Below are 18755 nucleotides of genomic sequence, written 5' to 3'. Positions count from 1 at the left end.
AAATGAAGGAGTTACAGGGAAGAAGAGGTTAGAATTAAAAGGAGAAGCAGAGGAACCAGAAGAGAGATCAAGCAAAACAGGAGAAGAGGATGATGTGTTGGAAATGTTAGCAGCAAGAATAATTTTGACAAAGGAGAAGGATAGTAACAAGCATGGATTAACTTCTGGTGCAAGGAAATATCGATATGCTTCTTCAAATCTGAAAACAATTGAAGAAGAAGTTTCTGAAGAAAAGCCGACTTCAGATTGGCAGAAGTTGAAGGAAATGAAGATACAAGAGGTGATGGCAAAGAGTGAGAAACACAGGAAATCTGTCTACATAAGCAGAGACTTGCAGAGGAAATCAAGACCAAAGCGGAGTAACAAAGTCAGAGTTTGCTCTCCAAGAACAGCATCAAGAGTTGAAATCTGCAAAATCAAAGCTCTCCAAGACATGGCGAAAGCAAAAAAGGCAGCAAAGGAGAGAAAGGTGCAGCAGGTGAGAACAGGCTTGGATAGCTTTGCAGTGGTGAAGTGCTCATTCGACCCACAACAGGACTTCAGAGATTCCATGGTTGAGATGATTGTGGAGAAGAAGCTAACTCGGCCAGATGATCTTGAAGAGCTCTTAGCTTGTTACCTGACACTGAATTCTGATGAATACCATGATCTCATCATCAAGGTATTCCGGCAGGTGTGGTTTGATTTGAATCAAACCTATTTTGGTAGTGAATTACAGAATGATCAATGTTGCAATGACTGATTTCTTTTTGGTTAGTGGTAGACAAACTTATGATCATGTTCTGAATAGATAATTATTACTGTTAGATTTCTAGCTGCAATTCTAGCTTTGATCTATTGCTTGAAAATGTGTGAATGTCATAAACAAACTAAAATTCACAGTTGCAACAGAATCCAGTATCCGCCCCTAAATTTGAAGTTGAAAAGTGAAACTACCAAATAACCAACACTGTTTAGGTTTCTCTAGACAATTCTGGCTTTACCTATATGCTGAAAGAACATGCAGTCAACTGTATAGAAATACCAGAGAAGCAGAGAAGGTATACGCCAAAATTGAGATTGTATTGAACTCCAAAGCAACCATTTACCATCTTCACTAGCCAATGAAGGGAGGCATATCTAAAACAGATAGAATAACATTATTTTGTAGGTGGAAAAGTATTTGAAATAATTCTGAAACACCGTTAGTGTGTAGACAAATGCAAGAAATTTTGAGAAACATTTATGCCCCTCATAATGATATGAGATTGAAAGAAAAGGTATGTAGAATTTGGACAGAAGTTATAATGTTACTATTTGATTTCGAAGGTATAAGACTAGCAATTAGCATATAGTAAGATAATACTCAACTGAACTAAAGCTAGAATGAACTCAAACACAGTAGATGTATATACATGTACAAACACAGTAGATGTATATATATGTATGTATATGTGTACTAAATAGAAAATAACATCATACCTAAAATGTAAGATGTAACCTACCGGGGAAGCACAATCATAGAAAAAACAAACAGCATCATGTGTTCTCTACTGAACTAAGATGACCCATCTGTTCTGTAAGGTTATTTACATTCCTCATACTCCACCACGACTTGCCATGCTCACTGGCACTAAATTCGTTCCCCCTACCATCAGAATCCTTTCTTTCCAACTGTACTTCCTGCGAGTCAGTTGAACCGGGATTCTCTGTCAAGAACTGTTCCCAAAACATGTCATTGACACCAGCACCAGAAAGTTTTGCTGTTTGTTCTTTTGAGGTTTGTTTTGAGGCATCAAGCTCAAAAGAAACACTTCTAGCAGGCTCAAAAGAAACACTTCTAGCAGGCTCAAGAGAAACGCTTCTAGCAGGCTCAAGAGAAACGCTTCTAGCAGGCTCAAGAGAAACGCTTCTAGCAGGCTCAAGAGAAACGCTTATAGCCGGCTCAAGAGAAACGCTTCTAGCAGGCTCAAGAGAAACACTTCTAGCAGGCTCGGGAGAAACGCTTCTAGCCGGTTCGGGAGAAACACTTCTAGCAGGCTCGGCAGAAACACTCCCAGCAGGTACAGGAGAAACACTTTCAGCAAGCACAGGCGAAACAGCTGCAGCAGGCTCCGAATTCATATCAATTGCTGGCAATTTATATTGATGGCCAACACTACGTTGCATGCAGGATACAGCTGGGCTTTCGCCACAGCTCGTAGATTCAGCCAACTCCAAGTTAGTACTAGCATGAAGTTGAGTCTGGCCAACTTCACGAATAGTATCTTCCCAAAATGTCAGGAATGACTCCAACTCCAGTACCTTTCCCATCTCCATATTTTCTCTAGTCACATTTTGCCAACTCCCCATCTGACCATTCCCAATGCTGACATTATCATAGGCCCAATCGACACTTGAAAACCTCCTCTTTCGGTCACGGAGTTCAAACTGCGGTACAGGATTTGAGGCAAGCTCCGGTCTCTGCAAAACTCGGGCCACAAATGCCACCATGGATTGCTGCTGCTCTTGCATATGTTGCAAGCGGTCCTTCAAGAACTGCATTTGCAACTCCATTCCCTGCCTTTCCTGCTCATGTCTCTGTAACTCCACTGCAAGGCATTCTTTTTCATGGTTAAGCCTCTCAATTTCATCCTTCATACTCTTTCTTTCGGCTTCGGATAACGATGAACTCCCTTGTTCTTGTACCTGCAGGTTCGGCAAAGAATGACTATGCACCGGCTTTCGTCTATGGATGCTCTTCATAAGCTGCGGCTGGCCTCTAACAAAATCATCATTCGCAAATTCCCATTGTTCCGGATCAATCTTTCGAAAACCCTATTGTAGCAAAATTCAAAATCAAATTAGCAAGCTAAAACTACATATAAGCAAACAAAGCGTTATACCAATGTAAAAGAACACAGCAGAGCACACATGATATGAACTGAAGTGGGGAACGAACTTACATATGTGTTGAGCTGCCTAATGAAGCTAGAGAAGTTGTTGTGCTTAAAATACTTGGGCAGCAAATCTCTGGCAAACTCTGGAGGGTTCCACACAATGAAGCTTTTATCACCAGCACTCCAAGACACAATTGAATCAGTGGACGAATCATCCACCATTTCGTACGTCTTGGAAAGAAAAGGAGGTAAAGATCCAGTAATGCCTTGAACTTCATCCATCCAAACTCACCAACCCAACAACCCCAAATCCAAAACCCACTAAAGCAATGTATCAATCACTCCTCAAAAGCTCCAAAATTCCAGGAACAATTACACAAAACCCCAAAATTCGATCCAAAACCAAGTAAGCAATGTGTCAATACTCCAAAATCCAACAATTTAATCTTCACTCACCAGTTCAACTCCAAATGGTTCCACTTTGGATGACAATCACATAGCAACGCCCAAATGGCCAAATCAGTAAAAAAAAGGAATGGGATTGCGAATCCAGGAAACCCAAAAATCTTAGGGAATATGTGGAAGGAAGGAAATGCGAGGACAAAGAAATAAAGGAAGCTTCAGACACAGTAGGTTGGTTCAGTTACCGCGATTTTATGCCCAGAAAAAACCACCCAATACTCGCATCTTTTTTGTTTGTTTGTTGAAGAAATTGGAGAGAGGAGATTTGACTAAATGGTTGCAAACAGTTTCATAGATTTTGAACGTCACTACATTTCCAGAAACAAGCTTGGAGAAGAAGTAACGAGAAAATTGGAAACTTAACTAACGAAGTTGCAGAGAAGAAGGCTACTGCGGTCGACTCCCAAATCCCGAAAACGATTCGTTTCGGTCGTGCTTCTCGAAAGGGGCTTCCTTCCTTCTCGAAACGCGTAAGAATTTTTTTCTGTGGATTCGTTTTATTCTAACCTTTTTATTGTACGAAAATAGAAATAAATGTTATCTGAAAGGAAATGAATAAATGAATGATTGAAGTAGGAAGTCGTTCTGTCATTATATTTTCGTTGTTATTAGTTTAGATTCCCACACCGGATTAATTAGTATGAATTTAGCATCACGAGGAACTCGTGGTGTGGCCACGTGTTATATAACACGCTCGACTTATCACTCAAAAAGATAAGTGATATGTAAAAAAACGATTTTAATCGTGTGTTAGTTAAGAAGTTAACTTGTAAGTTGTTGTGATACAATTGGTGGTTGCACATGTCACGAGCAACCGTGTTCTATGTTCTTTTAACTTTTGATTCGTTTTAACGATCTACTTGACTACTCTTTCACCTCAACACCCAAAACAGACACGCACTGTAAAATGTGAGACGACGTTTTCTTCTCTTAGTCAATTGCATTCTAACTTACTACTTTATCATTTACTATTTCACAATAGGTTAATTTGCTGCACAATTTGGTCGGGAAAAAAGAAAATCTAGGTTAATTTGATGGTTTTTGTTTAGCATTATCTTGAGCATTTATATTTTCTGATTGCTTATGTTGGATTTGGGAAAGGTTGGGAAAGACCTGATCCATTATCTTATGTCATAATTAACAACTTTGATATTTCATATTTGTGTGCTTAGAAAAGTGTGGGACTGACGTGTGTGCTTGGGTGGGGTGGCCTCATAATCAAGGGATTTGTCACTAATTTAGTGAATTGATTAGAAGGGAAAGGCATGCATCTCCCAACGTCAGCCGTACACATGGCTTCTGATCAGCCCGTTACACCACCACACGTTTTGGTTAAGATAAGTACAAAAAGATTATTCCCCTAGATCACCATGAAAAATATCGCACAAGATTTGAAAATGCGACCTTTGAATTCTGAAACTTAAACTATTTGTCAACTTTGGACAAGGTAATGGGAGAAGAGCACATAATATTGGGATCCTAAGACTCATAGCAAGATCTTGCTAAAGAACAAACCATCGATACCAGGTAGGTCTAGGTATCGATCGGCAAACTCGTCTGCGAAGAGAGGATTTGCCATCTGACTATGCATTAGTATGAAAACAACTTGGTATTAATTTCCGCCGATGAATATCATTTTCCGTATCCCGTCCGGTCAATAATACGACCTTTGAATGTCTGCACCACCGGAGTTGTGATTGGGTTTGTCCAGTGTTAGCCTACTCAGCCCATAACATTGCAACCAGAGGCCCATGAAAGCCCATTATAGGGCAGATTCACCGAGGCCAGGCCTGAGAGTGCCTCGTGGGTGGCGGTCATGCCGGACATCACGTGGCCCCGCCGATGTGACGGACAGAGATGATTAAAGGTGGTGGCCCACCACAACCAGTTTTTCTAAACCCCCCAATCGGTGCCACGCACCACGGGGAAACACAAAAATAAACAAAAAGAAAAAAAATAAGGCGCGAAAAGCCTCTCTCATTCTCAGACCTGACCCCAAACAAGGAAGGTGTGGCGGACCCGAGGGCGTGGGTTCCAATCGGGTTTTGGATACGGTCGTGGAGTCCGCGGCGCACGTGTAGGTGGTTGAATTTCTGGACGTGTAGGACCCTGTCCTTGGTTTTTGCTTATTTCTTAATCTTATCTTCAATGGTACAAATAGCTAGCTGCCAAACTACAGTATGCAGGTTGCTTGCTGCTTTCCAATCTATTAATCAGCTAAGACCTAGGATGGATTACACTAATACTAAACTAAAGTATAAACCAAATCAAATCTTAATTTATGCTTTAGATGCACGTTTGGTTAAAATAAGTTTAAAATGTTTCAAGTGTCACGATTTTAGTTAATGATGTTGTTAGATTACAAATTTAAAGAGGGCTGTCATATATTGTCATACAAGATAAGAGAATCAAAAGACAAATCTTGAGTAAGTTGAAGTTGAACATGTACGTAGTTATCTTTAGTAATCCGTGTTAGTCCTAATCATTTATTAATTTTTCTTAATACAATTCATCATTAAATGATTGAATTACATTAAGGAGTATGACAAAGATGTAAATTTATTGTAACGGATTGTTTTACATTTTCGTTTACTTTCATGTATTAGTAAAATTCGGGTTCATTCTTTATTCTTAGTTTCAACAAATAACAAACAACCCACGTAAAAAAAAAAAATACTCTTCATCGGCGCCCATGAATCATGATTAGTGAAATTATCTTACATACCCTAGACTCCTAGAGGCTAGAGTGTAGAATAATCCATCGGTCCATCGTGTCGAACGTAGTATCGGAGAGTCTGGTGAATCGAACAGTAGAACCAGGTGACAATGTGGCTCGGCCACTAAATCAGCCACAGATCGACAAAGCATATGATGGGAGGAGGTTGAGCCGGACCATCCACGAGAGATGGCAAGGTGGCGCTACGGCGGGCCCGTACAAACTCCCAGCTGGCTCCGATCCTACCACAAAAAGCTCATGAACCACCTGCAGTCCTGCACATCGAGCATGTCAGTCCCTCATATATATACGGATCATAACACAGACATATATGGGTCACGTGAAAGGTGGAGATCGGACCCTTAATTTGTTTTCTTTCTCTGGTGAACAAGCATCAAGCTATCATATCACACTGCACCACCAACAAACAACTATCTCTATCTCTCTCTCTCTCTCTCTCTCTCTCTGTCTCTGAGCTCACACATGTCATCGGCTCACTGACAAAAGACAAAAAAAAGCAGCACCATATCTCCGTTGTATCGTAGCCACCGCACGCCGGCAAGCAACCCGGCCCCGCCGCGCCGTTGCCCACCCATCCGTCCCATCCCGTCGCAATCTCTGTCCTACTCATGTTTTCTTTGACTTTCTGATTATACACGCATGAGTCATGACCGTCCTAAGCTAAGCTACACTAGTTGCTCGTATTAGCAATTCTAACCCTAAAGCACCATCATTAACCTCTTTTGTATTTAATTAGCCATAATACTTCTTCAACTCCACGTATAGGGTTAGGTCCGTCCATATATAGCACCAATCACACCTTTGGAGAACGCCAAAACGGTCGAATTGAGGCGATGTTACGTATATTCATATGCAATACAAGAGATGTTATGAATTTGATTATATAAAAGTCTATTTTATTTCTTTGTTGTGATTGATGAGTAGAACCATCCTAATTTTTACTCCATATGAGAAAGTAGTATAAAAAGTGTTCCGTGCTTGATTACTCTTTTCGAATAAAAAGTTATAAGATTATAATGTGTATATGTATAAAGTACGATAATCGTTAACATATTATTATCGTTGAACTTGAAATCAAAACACACTATCATTCGTAAAAACGTAAACCCTCAAATAAGTTCAATGTCAATCTAGTCACTCACTTCTTGAATTAGTTGAACCTGGAAGCCTAGTCAATTACTAAAACTAGCTTGACGGAAAAAGATTAGGAGTTAGGACTCGAGGTAGATCATCAAAACTAGCCAAGGCAGGTCAGTCGACCTGAATACGACCGTTTGAATTTCGATGGTCCACGATACCATTATTACAAACGCTAATCATAATCCCATCCCACCTTGTATATCCCCATTCTACCCCTAATCAACTTGCCTCCTTGTTGGCCAAAATAATCATTCCGAAATAGAAACACGAATGAAGAACCAATAATGTCAAAACACCTAAACGACGTCGTTCCCGTAAGCTACCACGAAAGTCGAAGGCCACGAGGCCACTCGCACCCCCTCTCCCTTTTTAAAAAGCCTAAACACGTGTTAAGCCCCGTGATTCCGGAGTCAGAGCCATAAAATAAAGCAGTGGCACTTTCGTAGTTTTTTAACCAACCAAGCCCATTCTCACACACCACTTGTATTTAGCTCCCCTTGTCCAAAACTCCCCTTCACTTCTTCCTCTCCTCCCTATTAAAACTCCGCACAAGAAAACCGCCAACCTCCTCGCCGGCCGGGTTGATTCTCCGTCCGGATCGCTGATTAATGATGACGACAGGGACGAGAATGCCTACGTGGAAGGAGAGGGAGAACAACAAGAAGAGGGAGCGGAGGCGCCGCGCCATCGCCGCGAAGATCTACTCCGGCCTCCGTATGTACGGCAACTACAAGCTCCCCAAGCACTGCGACAACAACGAGGTCCTCAAAGCTCTCTGCAACGAAGCCGGTTGGACCGTCGAAGAAGACGGCACCACTTACCGCAAGGTAATAATTCCTTCTGAATTCATATCTATTATACTAGTTCATTTCCGGTCACCGGAGCATGAACCGCTCCCGTTACTGTCATGGATGGATCTGAATTTAGTTGATCTCGCTTCAGCTTCTTTTTCTTTGCTGACGTCCGCCGTGTGCGGTTAGGCTCCGGTCGTAGTAGTGACCGGGACGGTTGAGGTTGATTTGGATTTGCATCTACTGGTGTACGTTACGTTAATGACGACAGCGGGGGTGGCACGGAAAACGAGGGCATACTTTGATATTCGGGTTCTAATGAGACACGATGAACGCACCACCAGGTCAGGAGAGACCTGCAGGAGCTTCTTTTTCCACTTCCCAAAATGCCCTTACGTCTGAAGATAACTGACACCACATCTGTTTACGAACGTACAGTCTTTTGTTGAAGGGTGTTATTGTCATTTGGGGGGTTTTCTCGACTCCCAAAACTTTCACTTGGCTTTAATGCAAGTGATTGTTCTTTCTTCCTTTTCCTTGGTTTTCCCTCTGCGGTAGTGTTTCTTCACTCTCTGAAAAGATTCCGGTTTCTTTACCTCTTTGGAAATCTTTACCTGTTCCCTTTTCTTTTCACTGTCTTCGAATTTACCGCTTCGGAGTGGAGGGCAGTTGGGTCCTTTTTCTGTACGCATTATTGATTTGTTTGAAAATTCTACGGCGACTACCCGCTAATTACGCGTAGAGTGATAACATGGCATATGGTGGCTCGTGGGGCGGTGCTTTCTTCTTCTTGTTCTTTCTTGACTTGGTGTTGAGAATATTGTTTCCGAAATTTGCCTGGAAATTCTTGGATTCCATTCGGGGGTTAGAGTTGTAATTTTGTGTGCTTGAGCTTTTGGGGCAGTAAAAAGTAAAGTAAAGAAAAGGTAAAGTAAAGCGTGTAGGGAGAGGGAACATGTTGGGAGGTGGCGTGTCATGGAGGGGGGCCGGAGAACCATTAACTAGCCGCTGTTGGACATTATTTTTCCTCTTTTTACTTGTCTATGATTTGGAGTGCAATTAGTCAAGTTACACAGTTGTGCCACCGATTTTTTAAGTGTTGCTTATATTATATTGTGGCTGTGAGCACTGATGTTGCTTGTGTGCTAGACTGTATTTATGTGATAAAAATAGCGACATTAGTTAAAGTTAGATTAGATTGGGATGGAAGAAGAGTGTAGAAAAGGTAGACATTAGTTAAAGTTCATGTAGTTGCCAAACTTTGATCGATTGATGATTAGATTAGATTGGGATGGAAGAAGAGTGTAGAAAAGGTAGACATTAGTTAAAGTTCATGTAGTTGCCAAACTTTGATCGATTGGGAAGAAGTAGAAATCTTTGTTGGACGGTGAAGTATTGTGAAATGTTAGATCTTTGAACAATTTTGTCTCATCATAGATGCTGTTTTGATTACTGCAGGGATGCAAACCTGTGGATCGCATGGACATAATAGGAGGGTCGACATCAGCTAGTCCATGTTCATCATACCAACCGAGTCCATGTGCATCCTACAATCCGAGTCCATGTGCGTCCTACAATCCGAGTCCTGCCTCGTCTTCCTTCCCGAGTCCAGCTCGCTATCCAGCAAATGCAAACGGCAATGCTGATGCCAATTCTCTCATCCCATGGCTTAAAACCCTCTCATCGACTGGCTCATCATCTGCCACATCCAAGCTCCCCCAACTCTTCATTCCAGGGGGTTCCATCAGTGCTCCAGTTACACCACCGCTGAGCTCCCCAACTTCGCGGACTCCTCGAACCAAAAGTGATTGGGATGAAGCTGTGGCTGGCTCAAACTGGGGTGGCCAGCATTATTCTTTCCTGCCCTCATCCACCCCGCCAAGCCCTGGTCGCCAGGTTCTTCCTGATTCAGGATGGCTTGCCGGGCTTCAAAGTGGGCCATCATCCCCCACATTCAGCCTTGTCTCGCGGAACCCTTTTGGGTTCAAGGAGGCCTTGTCAGGTGGTGGTTCTCGGATGTGGACTCCTGGGCAAAGCGGAACATGTTCCCCTGTAGTTGCTGCAGGTCTAGACCACACTGGAGATGTTGCAATGTCAGATGGGATGGCAGCTGAGTTTGCCTTTGGGAGCAATGCAACAGGGTTAGTGAAACCATGGGAAGGTGAGAGGATTGAGGAATGTGTATCGGATGATCTTGAACTCACTCTTGGGAGCACTAAGACCAGGTAAATGGGATTCTCGGCTGAATGTTGGTTCTCGAAGAGCTTCTTCCGTTTCTGGTCGTGTTTAAGGACTCATCTTAGTGCTGCAGATAGAGACAGGCTTGCGAGGATGGAATGAGAGAGTTCAACTTCAATGTCCGGGTTGTTTATGTCAGTTAGAAGTACAGTGACTAGGAGCAGCTGCTTTATTTTCTTTTTCTTTTTCTCTTTTTCATTTTTTGCTCAACAAAAGAGAATTTAAAATTGAATTTATATATAGTTCATGGTGGTGTTTGCCCCTTATGTTAAACTCATTCTTCGAATTTTCTTTTTTCCCTTGCCTCCTTACAGTTGGAAGGATTGATTTTTCTGTCTTGGATGTTTGTTTGTTTCGGATTCTGAGATTGAGACAGAATCTGAATATGGAGGTTAACCAATTAGCTATGGATTTTTTTTTTTTGGGGTAAAATTAGCTAATGGATTTCTGACCGATGTCGTTGTTGGATATGCTCAATTTTTTTTTTTTTTGCCAGTCAGTTGTTTCAATTACAGATATTGATTTCATCTGCTCAAACTATTCTATCATCTCTAAATCATCCTCCCAATGAAATGATTAGGCTTCCGTACGCAATTGAAGGAGAGCCATATAATCAGACCACCACGGAGGCTTGAATCCACATTCCTTGTTTAGAAGTCACAAATTGTGAAGGATTTACAAGCACCTCGATGAGCCTCAGAAATAGAGACATCCCTAGTACAATACACTCGCTCTTTAAATGAAACAGAAATGCAGATAATGCTCAACAAACCAAAGCTTTCAAAGAAACATATATTTTCACCAAGTAATTGATTTCTCCAATGGGTCATATTTACAGATACAAAGGACGACAGTATGAATATATACACGAAGTTGACAGGTCATTTGGCAATATAAAATAAAGCTTTATCCATTAAGGAACGTTTTTGTTCCCTTGCTGTGCTCCCATGGACATGCTGAAACCCCATGAAGTGTTTCATGGGCAAAGAATGGCAGCAAAGAACCTTCATAGCATATGCACGATGACATATATACAGAGATCAACAATTTATTCAACCCCCCCGGGCCCCCTGCAGTTAGTGGTTCAGCACAGAAATAAGAAGCGTGTACTCCGCTTTGTCAACGGTCAAGCTTCTGATATAGATCTGAAAGTGCACGATAGAGAGTGGCAGCCGCAGGTGGCTTAGGCAACGAGCCAAGGAGTATATCTGATGCATTCAGCGACTGGCTGCCATAAAATCGAGAATTTACCTGTGTGCGGCTGGTTACGATACTACCTTCAAGTGAACATCCAACAAATGCACCTGCAAATCCAAGGGTGGTTGAGTTGTGGTATTATGAAAACATTGCACATCATGAAAAAAGACAATAAAACACACTCCAAAATGTAAACAAGATACTGAACTTCGATATAGACACACCTTTACTGCAGCTGTATGTATAACAAGCAGTGTAACCACCATCGCCGGCTCGAAAATCAGCTTCAGCTGTCCTTCCAAAGGGGCCAACTGCAGCACTCATGCCAGCTCCTACTGACAGATGAGCAGTACCACTGAATGTCCTTACAGCTTCACTTGTTCTCAAAATAATGATAAAGTCTGTCAACTCCCCTCCAGCCTGCAAGAAAACGGAGGAAGTTGTACTTATCTCAAGTCTACAGATACATGGAAAAGACAGACACACAAGACTGGAATGAAATGATTGGCAGCCTGGACATCACATTACAAAAATCTAACAGGTGCATTAAAATAGGAACTAAATGCTTTTCGAAATAAAGGTAGCAAAAGAGCCTATTTTTGCAAAAATCATATGTATTTCAAAAACTGTTGACAATTAATGTTTTTCTCCATATACATCTTAGATGAGTTCCTTCTATTTGATAAAATCTGAATGAACTATATGAAATAGAGAATTTAAATTGAAATTTGTTAAAGAGATAAAATATTTCACCTGTGCTCCCCATCCTACACCAAAGGTTGAAACAGCAGATGGAGGAGACCAAGAGCCATCTTCTCTGCGAGCAATCACAAGTCCTGTACCTATATTGTAGGTAACCATAACTCCAACCTTGACAGCAGTGATTATTGCAAGGCCTTTTGCTTGTCTCAGAATGGCATCAGGAATTGACTTCTCAGGCTTTAGGGCACATACCTGACCAATGAAATCCATGAGGCACTTTCACTACGAATGGATTTCAATTTCATAATAATCAAATTCATGATTATTCAGTATGTTATGATCAGAGCAGACACTAATCTTGCAACATCATTAAACACGATTTCTGAAATTGTAGGTTAAAACCACCGTCTTTCAAAACAGTAGGCATCAAATATACAAGTTAAACAGTCTTGGCACTTAAAACTCTTACCTTCTTGTAAGCCTGGATTGCAATTGTTGCCTTATATATCTCATACTCCATGGACCGTCCCCAAGGAATATTGACCCATGACCTCAAAGTGCTAAGGTCAGTAAGATCATGGGTTGGTACCTGAGCAGCGTGACTTACTTGGTCCATCAAGTGCGGCTGGACAGACTCAAGTCTTACACAGCATACATCACAGACACGCTGAGGATCTGCAACACGAAACTTTTTGGGCAACAGACTCCTTCCCTTGGAACAGTCGCCACAAAATATTCCACCACAAAACCGACAGTGATGTCTAGAGCACATGATTGGATGAAACTGCACCCCACAGAGCATACAAGAAGATGCAGAACTATCAGCCAGCCACTTTGGTGGGTCAGCTTCCAGAATTTCATGTACATGAGCCAGGTTGGCATCTGTGAGTGTTTGTGCCATTTCCTTCCATGCTTGCTCGAGCAGATTATCAGACATCCATGAAAGTCGACACCCATAAATATCAGGGGAAGCCAAAGAACTCACTTTCCCACGGGCCGCAAGCAACATTTCCACCATCACATCCCACATGGTCATCTCCTTCTCATCCCCGATAAATTGTCCCCAACCCGTATCATTCTCGGGAAAGAACCCACCATTTGCGTAAAAACCTCTCGACCACTCTTCATGCTCCGTTTCCAACATAGGGGGAACAGAAACAGGTATCCAAACCCCCGTATCCTCAAAATGAGGAGCATCATAATAAAAGTACTTCTTTTTCTCCGGACGGCCGGCTTCTGATACCTCGTGATCCTTCCCATGAAGCTCAGAGTCATCCTCTCTACATTCTGTCAGTTTCGGTTCATCACTATACTTATGCTCCCTATGATTTTTATCTTCCCTATCAATCTGTAATCAATACACAGTGCAAACTACCATCTTAGCTAATTCAAATTTGGAACAATTCGGACTTTATAAGTCGCAAACAGGAAGCAAAAAGGTCAAATTTACAGCTAGTAAAAACATAAAAGACTTAGATGATTACATGATGAATAAAGACTTAATTTTTCCAATTTCGCTTACCATACAGCCAAAATTTTCACTTCAACACTGAGCCTTAAAATACCTTCAACACTGAGCCTTAAAATACGTTTCATCATCAAATACCTCAACATACTATCATCAAAATTCCATAATTACCACAAAATAATACCAAAACTTACTTTGCGATATTAAAAATTGAAACTTTAATCACACACAGATAAAATCACGAAGCCCAATTTAAGAAACAAACAAAGAAAGAGTGAAAAATTACCGGTGGGTATTGAACTTCGGAGTTGGGGGTGTCATGGTGAAGCGAGAAATCGGATACCCTAGAAGACAAAGCCTCGGGTTCAAGTTCAAAATCGGGGTTGTGATGATCGCCGTCCATTGGAGTCTGACCTAATCGAGCTTTTCCTCTATGTTCTTGTTGGGCATATAAGAAGCATTAAGGGTGATTTGTTGAGAAGAGACGAATTGAAAACCAAAGCTTTACGAGTAACCGGAGAAGAAAAGAGGAGTTTTGGTTTAGAGGGTGAAGCTGTAATGGCGTGTCGGTCAGTCTTCGTCTTTTAAACGTTTCCCCTATGACCCTATCTCTCTGTTATTGCTTTTCCGAGTTTTATTTAGTTTATTTATACTTCATGAAAACTGATTCAATTTATTTAGTTTATTTATTTTTTCAAAAATAATTTTTTAGAAGAAACACTTTTTTTTTTTAAAAGCAAAAACGGACATATAACTCATTGTATTAATAGTTACAGCTAAAATGACACAGATACAGACCCCAATGAATTGATATGATTCACATACCATTACATTATACATTTCCGCTCATCAACGATGAGCCTAACATGCTATAATCTAACTTAACATAGATATAATTTTGTATGATAATTCTCATTGCACTTAACATAGATATAATTTTGTATGATAATTCTCATTGCCAAGGCGCTCAATTGCGGTGTCTCAAAAGTTTTCACTATTTAGATGTAAAAGAAACATCAAGGGCCAAAACTTGAGTGACCAGGCCTTGTTACCTTTAGGTGATAAGAGTCAATTACAATGCGACACCTGGCATATTTAAGAAAAATAGAAAAGAAAAAAACTGAAAATTGTAAACATAGATATTAAACGGAGACCTCGTTTCTGTTGGGATTAAACGGAGACCAGGCCTTGTTACTCTTCTCTCTAATTAAACAGAGACCTTCTTTCCCAAATTCCTCACAGACCCAAACTCTTGCTTCTGCGGAGACGAACTCTCCTGTCCCAAATCCCACTTCTCTCGTGGAGACTCGAAGATCTCAACCCTCACGTTCGCCGATTTGCTTCTCGTCCTCCTCCTCATGTCTCTCTTTGAGTTCAACTCGATCCCGATTCGGTCTTGACTCTTGAGTGACATCGAAAGGTCTTGAGCTACAAGTTGATGGGTAGGTATGACTGAGCCATTGTTATCCTCCATTGCCGATTCATTTATTTCTTTGGTTAAATATCGATTGTTGTAATTTGGTTGAAGATACTTGCCGATTGTTGATATGCATATATATTTGAATTTGTTGTGTTGTTATTCTTAAGCCTTTACAAGTTTATATAACAGTAATTGGGTTCAAGATTTCGAATATCAGTGAAATGAGACCAAGGCAAGGAAAAAAAATCTTTGTGCTTCAGTTAAATTGTCTTATTGGCATCTGTTGGTCTTTGTGTAGCTTTGAACTAAAAATTCCAAGTATTAGATGATAGAAGTTGGTTACTTGGTTATAATTTTTAAGTTACTCTGTTGTAGGTTAATGGATAATGCAGATTGTACAAACTTAGGCAATCAACCAACATATGATTCGAAAGACTTAAAAGGTGAAGAAGAGCAGTTCGAGCATTCTGAGCATTCTCATCATAATGAGGAGGCGATTGAAGATGTAATTCTTGGAAAAGAGTTTCTGGATGTTAAGAGTGCAAAGAAGTATTATATGAATTATGGTGGCAAAAATGGCTTCAATGTGAAGATAAGAAACAGTAGAAAAAACAGTGAGAATTTTGTGACATGGGTACATTATGCTTGTTCAAAAGAAGGTTTTCGTGATGAAAAGCAGCATACAAATGCATCTTATTCTCAACCAGTTTCCAGATGTGGTTGTGAAGCGCATATGATTATCCTATTGCAAAAAAATGGAAATTTCAAGGTTGTCTCATTTCAGAAAAGTCATAATCGTGCTTTGGTTGCTACTCCTATGAAGTATATGTTGAAGGTCAATAGAAGTATATCAAAGGCACAAAAGGCACATGCAGATGATGCTGAATATTCTGGGTTCTCCATGAAATCCACTGTGGATCTGATGAGTAGAGAAGTAGGAGGGCCAGAGAATCTTGGATTTACAAAGAATGATTACATGAATTACATACATAGAAAACGAATGTCTAAAATGGAAAAAGGAGATGCAAGTGCTATATTGCAGTACTTTCAAAAGATGCAATTTGAGAATTCGTCATATTTTTATTCAATTCAACTTGACGAGGATGACATGATCACAAACATATTTTGGGCAGATGCTCGATCGATAAATGATTATGGTCAATTTGGAGATGTGTTTTGTTTTGATATGATGTACCGAACAAATGAATATGACCAACCCTTTGCACCGTTTGTTAGGGTTAATTATCATAAGCAAACAACATTGTTTGGCGCAGCTTTGTTATATGATGAGACAATTGAATCTTTCAAGTGGTTATTTATGAGGTAAGAAAGTTATAGCATTCATGTTATGTTGATTGTCAACATGATCCTCAGAAGAGGTATTCTTTATTGCAAGCTTGTAGCACATTTGTAATTGACATATTTGGATTTATTAATTTATCTTATATTATGAGTAATTGAATTGATATTTTGTAGGAACCGTTGACACAATTTAGTTTATTATCACAAGAGGAAGAACACAACATACATTGAGGAGATTGAGCTCAAGATTATATTGTAGATTGAGCATGCCTCAGCTATCCTCTTTGGAATTTTTTTGATCATTGAAAGATCAGACAAATAGAGATTGTCATTGTATTTTGTTATTCCATTTTTGCAAGAGATGAAATTTTGTAACTGATTTGCACTTCCAGTGCTTTCTCTAGAAAAAATTGGTCTTTGAGGGCTGATTTGCACTTCCAAGTTGTTTAACAACTATTTGCATCTCTTTTCCGTTTAATCATTGACAGAAACGTTAGTCTCCGTTTGATCTCAATGTTTACAATATTCAGTTTTTTTTTTTCCTAAAAGATGTCAGATGGCGCATTGTAATTGGTCATTGTCACCCAAAGGTAACAAGGACTAGTCACCCAAGTTTTGTCCATATGGAAGCACAAAATCTACCTAGGATTCCTAGAAACCTACGTAGAAAAATTATTGGAAATAAACTAGCAAAAAGTAATTTAAAACCCTAGAGGCCAAAAAAAAAGCTTAAAAAACTAGAAAAAATAACCATTTTGGACCCAGAGTAAAAAAAAACTCTAGGCCCAAGACATATTAGGTCCAGAGCAAACCAATGAAGCAAGACCAAAACAGGTTCGGCCCAAGCTTGCAATCGCCACCAGCAACCATCACACCATCAATAAAAATTGTAGCGCCGTCGCCGTCGGATTCCAACCACAACTGGGATTCTGTTGCCAACCCCGCCACATCACAACCCACCGCCTTCAAATCCTACAACCATGAGACTCATCCATCTCCCTCAGCAGCACGCACCAACATAGGTCTCCGATTCGACGACAGCGTGAAGTCGGCGGGATTCAAATGGAGACCACCCACAAACCCTGCGCCAAAAAAAAAACGGATCTCACCATTGATGTGGTTGTGAGATCAAGCTGAGTCACCCTTGCTTGTGCCGACGCCTCCTTCAGCAGAAAAAACCATGAAAGCTTAAAACCCCTCAACCTTGCTCAGATCGGTCTTGCTCCGTGATTGAAATCAAATAGAACATCCGTCCAGTGCACTTCCAAGACCAACGAGGCCAGAGGCCATCACAGATCCGGTTGCCATCAGACGAGTAATTTTGCAGAAGTGGAGACACTGGTTTTTGGAGGCTTAGGATTTCCTCTCGCTGTCTTTAAATTTTTCCGTATTGGCTAGGCATTGAAAAAGATTGTTTTCATGTTTTCTTAGAAGAATCACATGATGTGATAAGTCAAGTTGTTTACTATAGAAACCTCATGGTAAGACTTTGAGTCTCGCGATCCTAACTACAAAGAGAAAGAAGACAGTGCACATGCACTAACTCAAATCTAGTTCTTGCCTCAACTCCCACAAGTTTGTGACTAGCAGGATTGAGAGACATCCGAGTTTGTGCATCTGTGGCAAAAGATTAGTCTGACTTTGTTAGATAAACTCATGAATCTCGGCCCAAATAATGACTGGGTAAGCATGTTATTAACTTGTTAATATAACCGAGGTGGCTTTCATAATTTTTTTATATTGTACAAAATGTATTATTGGAACTTGATGTCTTGGTGACTTTGGCGTTTGTTAGAGTCACGATTAATGCATTTTAATAGAATGCAAATGTTTACTTCATGTAGATCATGTTTGGTGACTCTTAGACTAAAAGTGAAAATAATAATAATAATAATAATAATAATAGAAATTTTATTTACACAACCTCAATTCATTTATACACACCCCTCAAATTTTTTTCTCTAACTTTCCTCAGAAACTTCCCTTTTTAACCCCTTCTTTTCTTATTATTTTAGACCTTGAATTGTTTCTGCAACTCATCAATCGTGAAATACTAGGTGCCGTGCCCGCGGCTAGCCACGGGTGGTTTTAGTGTATAATGGAGAAACACTAATTGTTCATAAAAGAGGTGATCATATCACAAAAAATATTAAGGCAGTTGTATGGTACATAATGAGGCTACATTAAAGTGGTGATAGCTGCTAGTCACATATTACATCTACATCGGAGTTGCTGTAGCAGCAGGCTATAATATACTGTTGCAGCAGGCTATAATACATAACACTCTAATTGCTAGCTAAAAAATAGTTGCTATACGTTGGAGTATGATCTGAAGTTACATATTCTTTAGCTTATTTCCTATAATACATATGTTTCTGGCGAGCAAACGTACAAAAAAACAGCTAAATCAACTGCAACATTCACTTAAGATTTTAGCTTG

General features: G+C 40.3%; 5 protein-coding genes across 6 annotated transcripts; 3 read left to right on the top strand and 2 right to left on the bottom strand.

Moving 5' to 3' along the window:
- Window positions 1–103: 103 nt before the first annotated feature.
- LOC101311721 lies at window positions 104–742 on the top strand. The gene has a single exon (XM_004309587.1). The coding sequence runs from the start codon at window positions 104–106 to the stop codon at window positions 740–742; it is 639 nt and encodes a 212-aa protein (XP_004309635.1).
- Window positions 743–1518: 776 nt separating this feature from the next.
- Window positions 1519–3748, bottom strand: LOC101311435 (heat stress transcription factor A-4a-like). Its single transcript, XM_004309586.1, has 2 exons — window positions 2925–3748; window positions 1519–2796 (listed from the first exon to the last, which is right to left on the bottom strand). Exons 1-2 carry the CDS (start codon window positions 3138–3140, stop codon window positions 1519–1521), a joined length of 1494 nt encoding a protein of 497 aa, XP_004309634.1. The 5' UTR covers window positions 3141–3748.
- A 3985-nt stretch (window positions 3749–7733) lies between these two features.
- LOC101308337 (BES1/BZR1 homolog protein 4-like) lies at window positions 7734–10624 on the top strand. Of its 2 annotated transcripts, XM_004309578.1 has the most exons (3): window positions 7809–8024; window positions 9447–9809; window positions 9885–10624. In XM_004309578.1, exons 1-3 carry the CDS (start codon window positions 7809–7811, stop codon window positions 10215–10217), a joined length of 912 nt encoding a protein of 303 aa, XP_004309626.1. In that variant the 3' UTR covers window positions 10218–10624. The 2 variants fall into 2 exon arrangements, with proteins under 2 accessions (XP_004309625.1, XP_004309626.1); XM_004309577.1 differs by having other exon boundaries at window positions 7734–8024; window positions 9447–10624.
- Window positions 10625–10981: 357 nt separating this feature from the next.
- Window positions 10982–14150, bottom strand: LOC101308041. The gene is made up of 5 exons (XM_004309576.1): window positions 13880–14150; window positions 12595–13473; window positions 12177–12377; window positions 11648–11843; window positions 10982–11530 (listed from the first exon to the last, which is right to left on the bottom strand). The coding sequence occupies exons 1-5, from the start codon at window positions 13994–13996 to the stop codon at window positions 11346–11348; spliced, it is 1578 nt and encodes a 525-aa protein (XP_004309624.1). The 5' UTR covers window positions 13997–14150; the 3' UTR covers window positions 10982–11345.
- A 1242-nt stretch (window positions 14151–15392) lies between these two features.
- LOC101311149 (protein FAR1-RELATED SEQUENCE 5-like) lies at window positions 15393–16340 on the top strand. The gene has a single exon (XM_004309585.1). The coding sequence runs from the start codon at window positions 15393–15395 to the stop codon at window positions 16338–16340; it is 948 nt and encodes a 315-aa protein (XP_004309633.1).
- Window positions 16341–18755: the final 2415 nt, after the last annotated feature.

This window comes from Fragaria vesca, unplaced genomic scaffold, assembly GCF_000184155.1.
Source record: "Fragaria vesca subsp. vesca unplaced genomic scaffold, FraVesHawaii_1.0 scf0512992, whole genome shotgun sequence".
Taxonomy (NCBI): domain Eukaryota; kingdom Viridiplantae; phylum Streptophyta; class Magnoliopsida; order Rosales; family Rosaceae; genus Fragaria; species Fragaria vesca.
Note: the sequence above shows the minus strand (reverse complement) of the source record. Positions and strands in the feature narration are given on the sequence as shown.

Excerpts from the sequence above, each read along its gene's own strand:
- LOC101311721 (XM_004309587.1), top strand. The coding sequence starts at position 104 with ATGTTAGCAGCAAGAATAATTTTGACAAAGGAGAAGGATAGTAACAAG.
- LOC101311435 (XM_004309586.1), bottom strand. The coding sequence starts at position 3,140 with ATGGATGAAGTTCAAGGCATTACTGGATCTTTACCTCCTTTTCTTTCC. Across the intron at positions 2,797-2,924 it reads TTAGGCAGCTCAACACATAT|GGTTTTCGAAAGATTGATCC; the intron begins GTAAGTTCGTTC and ends TTGCTACAATAG.
- LOC101308337 (XM_004309577.1), top strand. The coding sequence starts at position 7,806 with ATGATGACGACAGGGACGAGAATGCCTACGTGGAAGGAGAGGGAGAAC. Across the intron at positions 8,025-9,446 it reads ACGGCACCACTTACCGCAAG|GGATGCAAACCTGTGGATCG; the intron begins GTAATAATTCCT and ends TGATTACTGCAG.
- LOC101308041 (XM_004309576.1), bottom strand. The coding sequence starts at position 13,996 with ATGGACGGCGATCATCACAACCCCGATTTTGAACTTGAACCCGAGGCT. Across the intron at positions 12,378-12,594 it reads CAATCCAGGCTTACAAGAAG|GTATGTGCCCTAAAGCCTGA; the intron begins GTAAGAGTTTTA and ends TTCATTGGTCAG. Across the intron at positions 11,531-11,647 it reads TACATACAGCTGCAGTAAAG|GTGCATTTGTTGGATGTTCA; the intron begins GTGTGTCTATAT and ends TTGGATTTGCAG.
- LOC101311149 (XM_004309585.1), top strand. The coding sequence starts at position 15,393 with ATGGATAATGCAGATTGTACAAACTTAGGCAATCAACCAACATATGAT.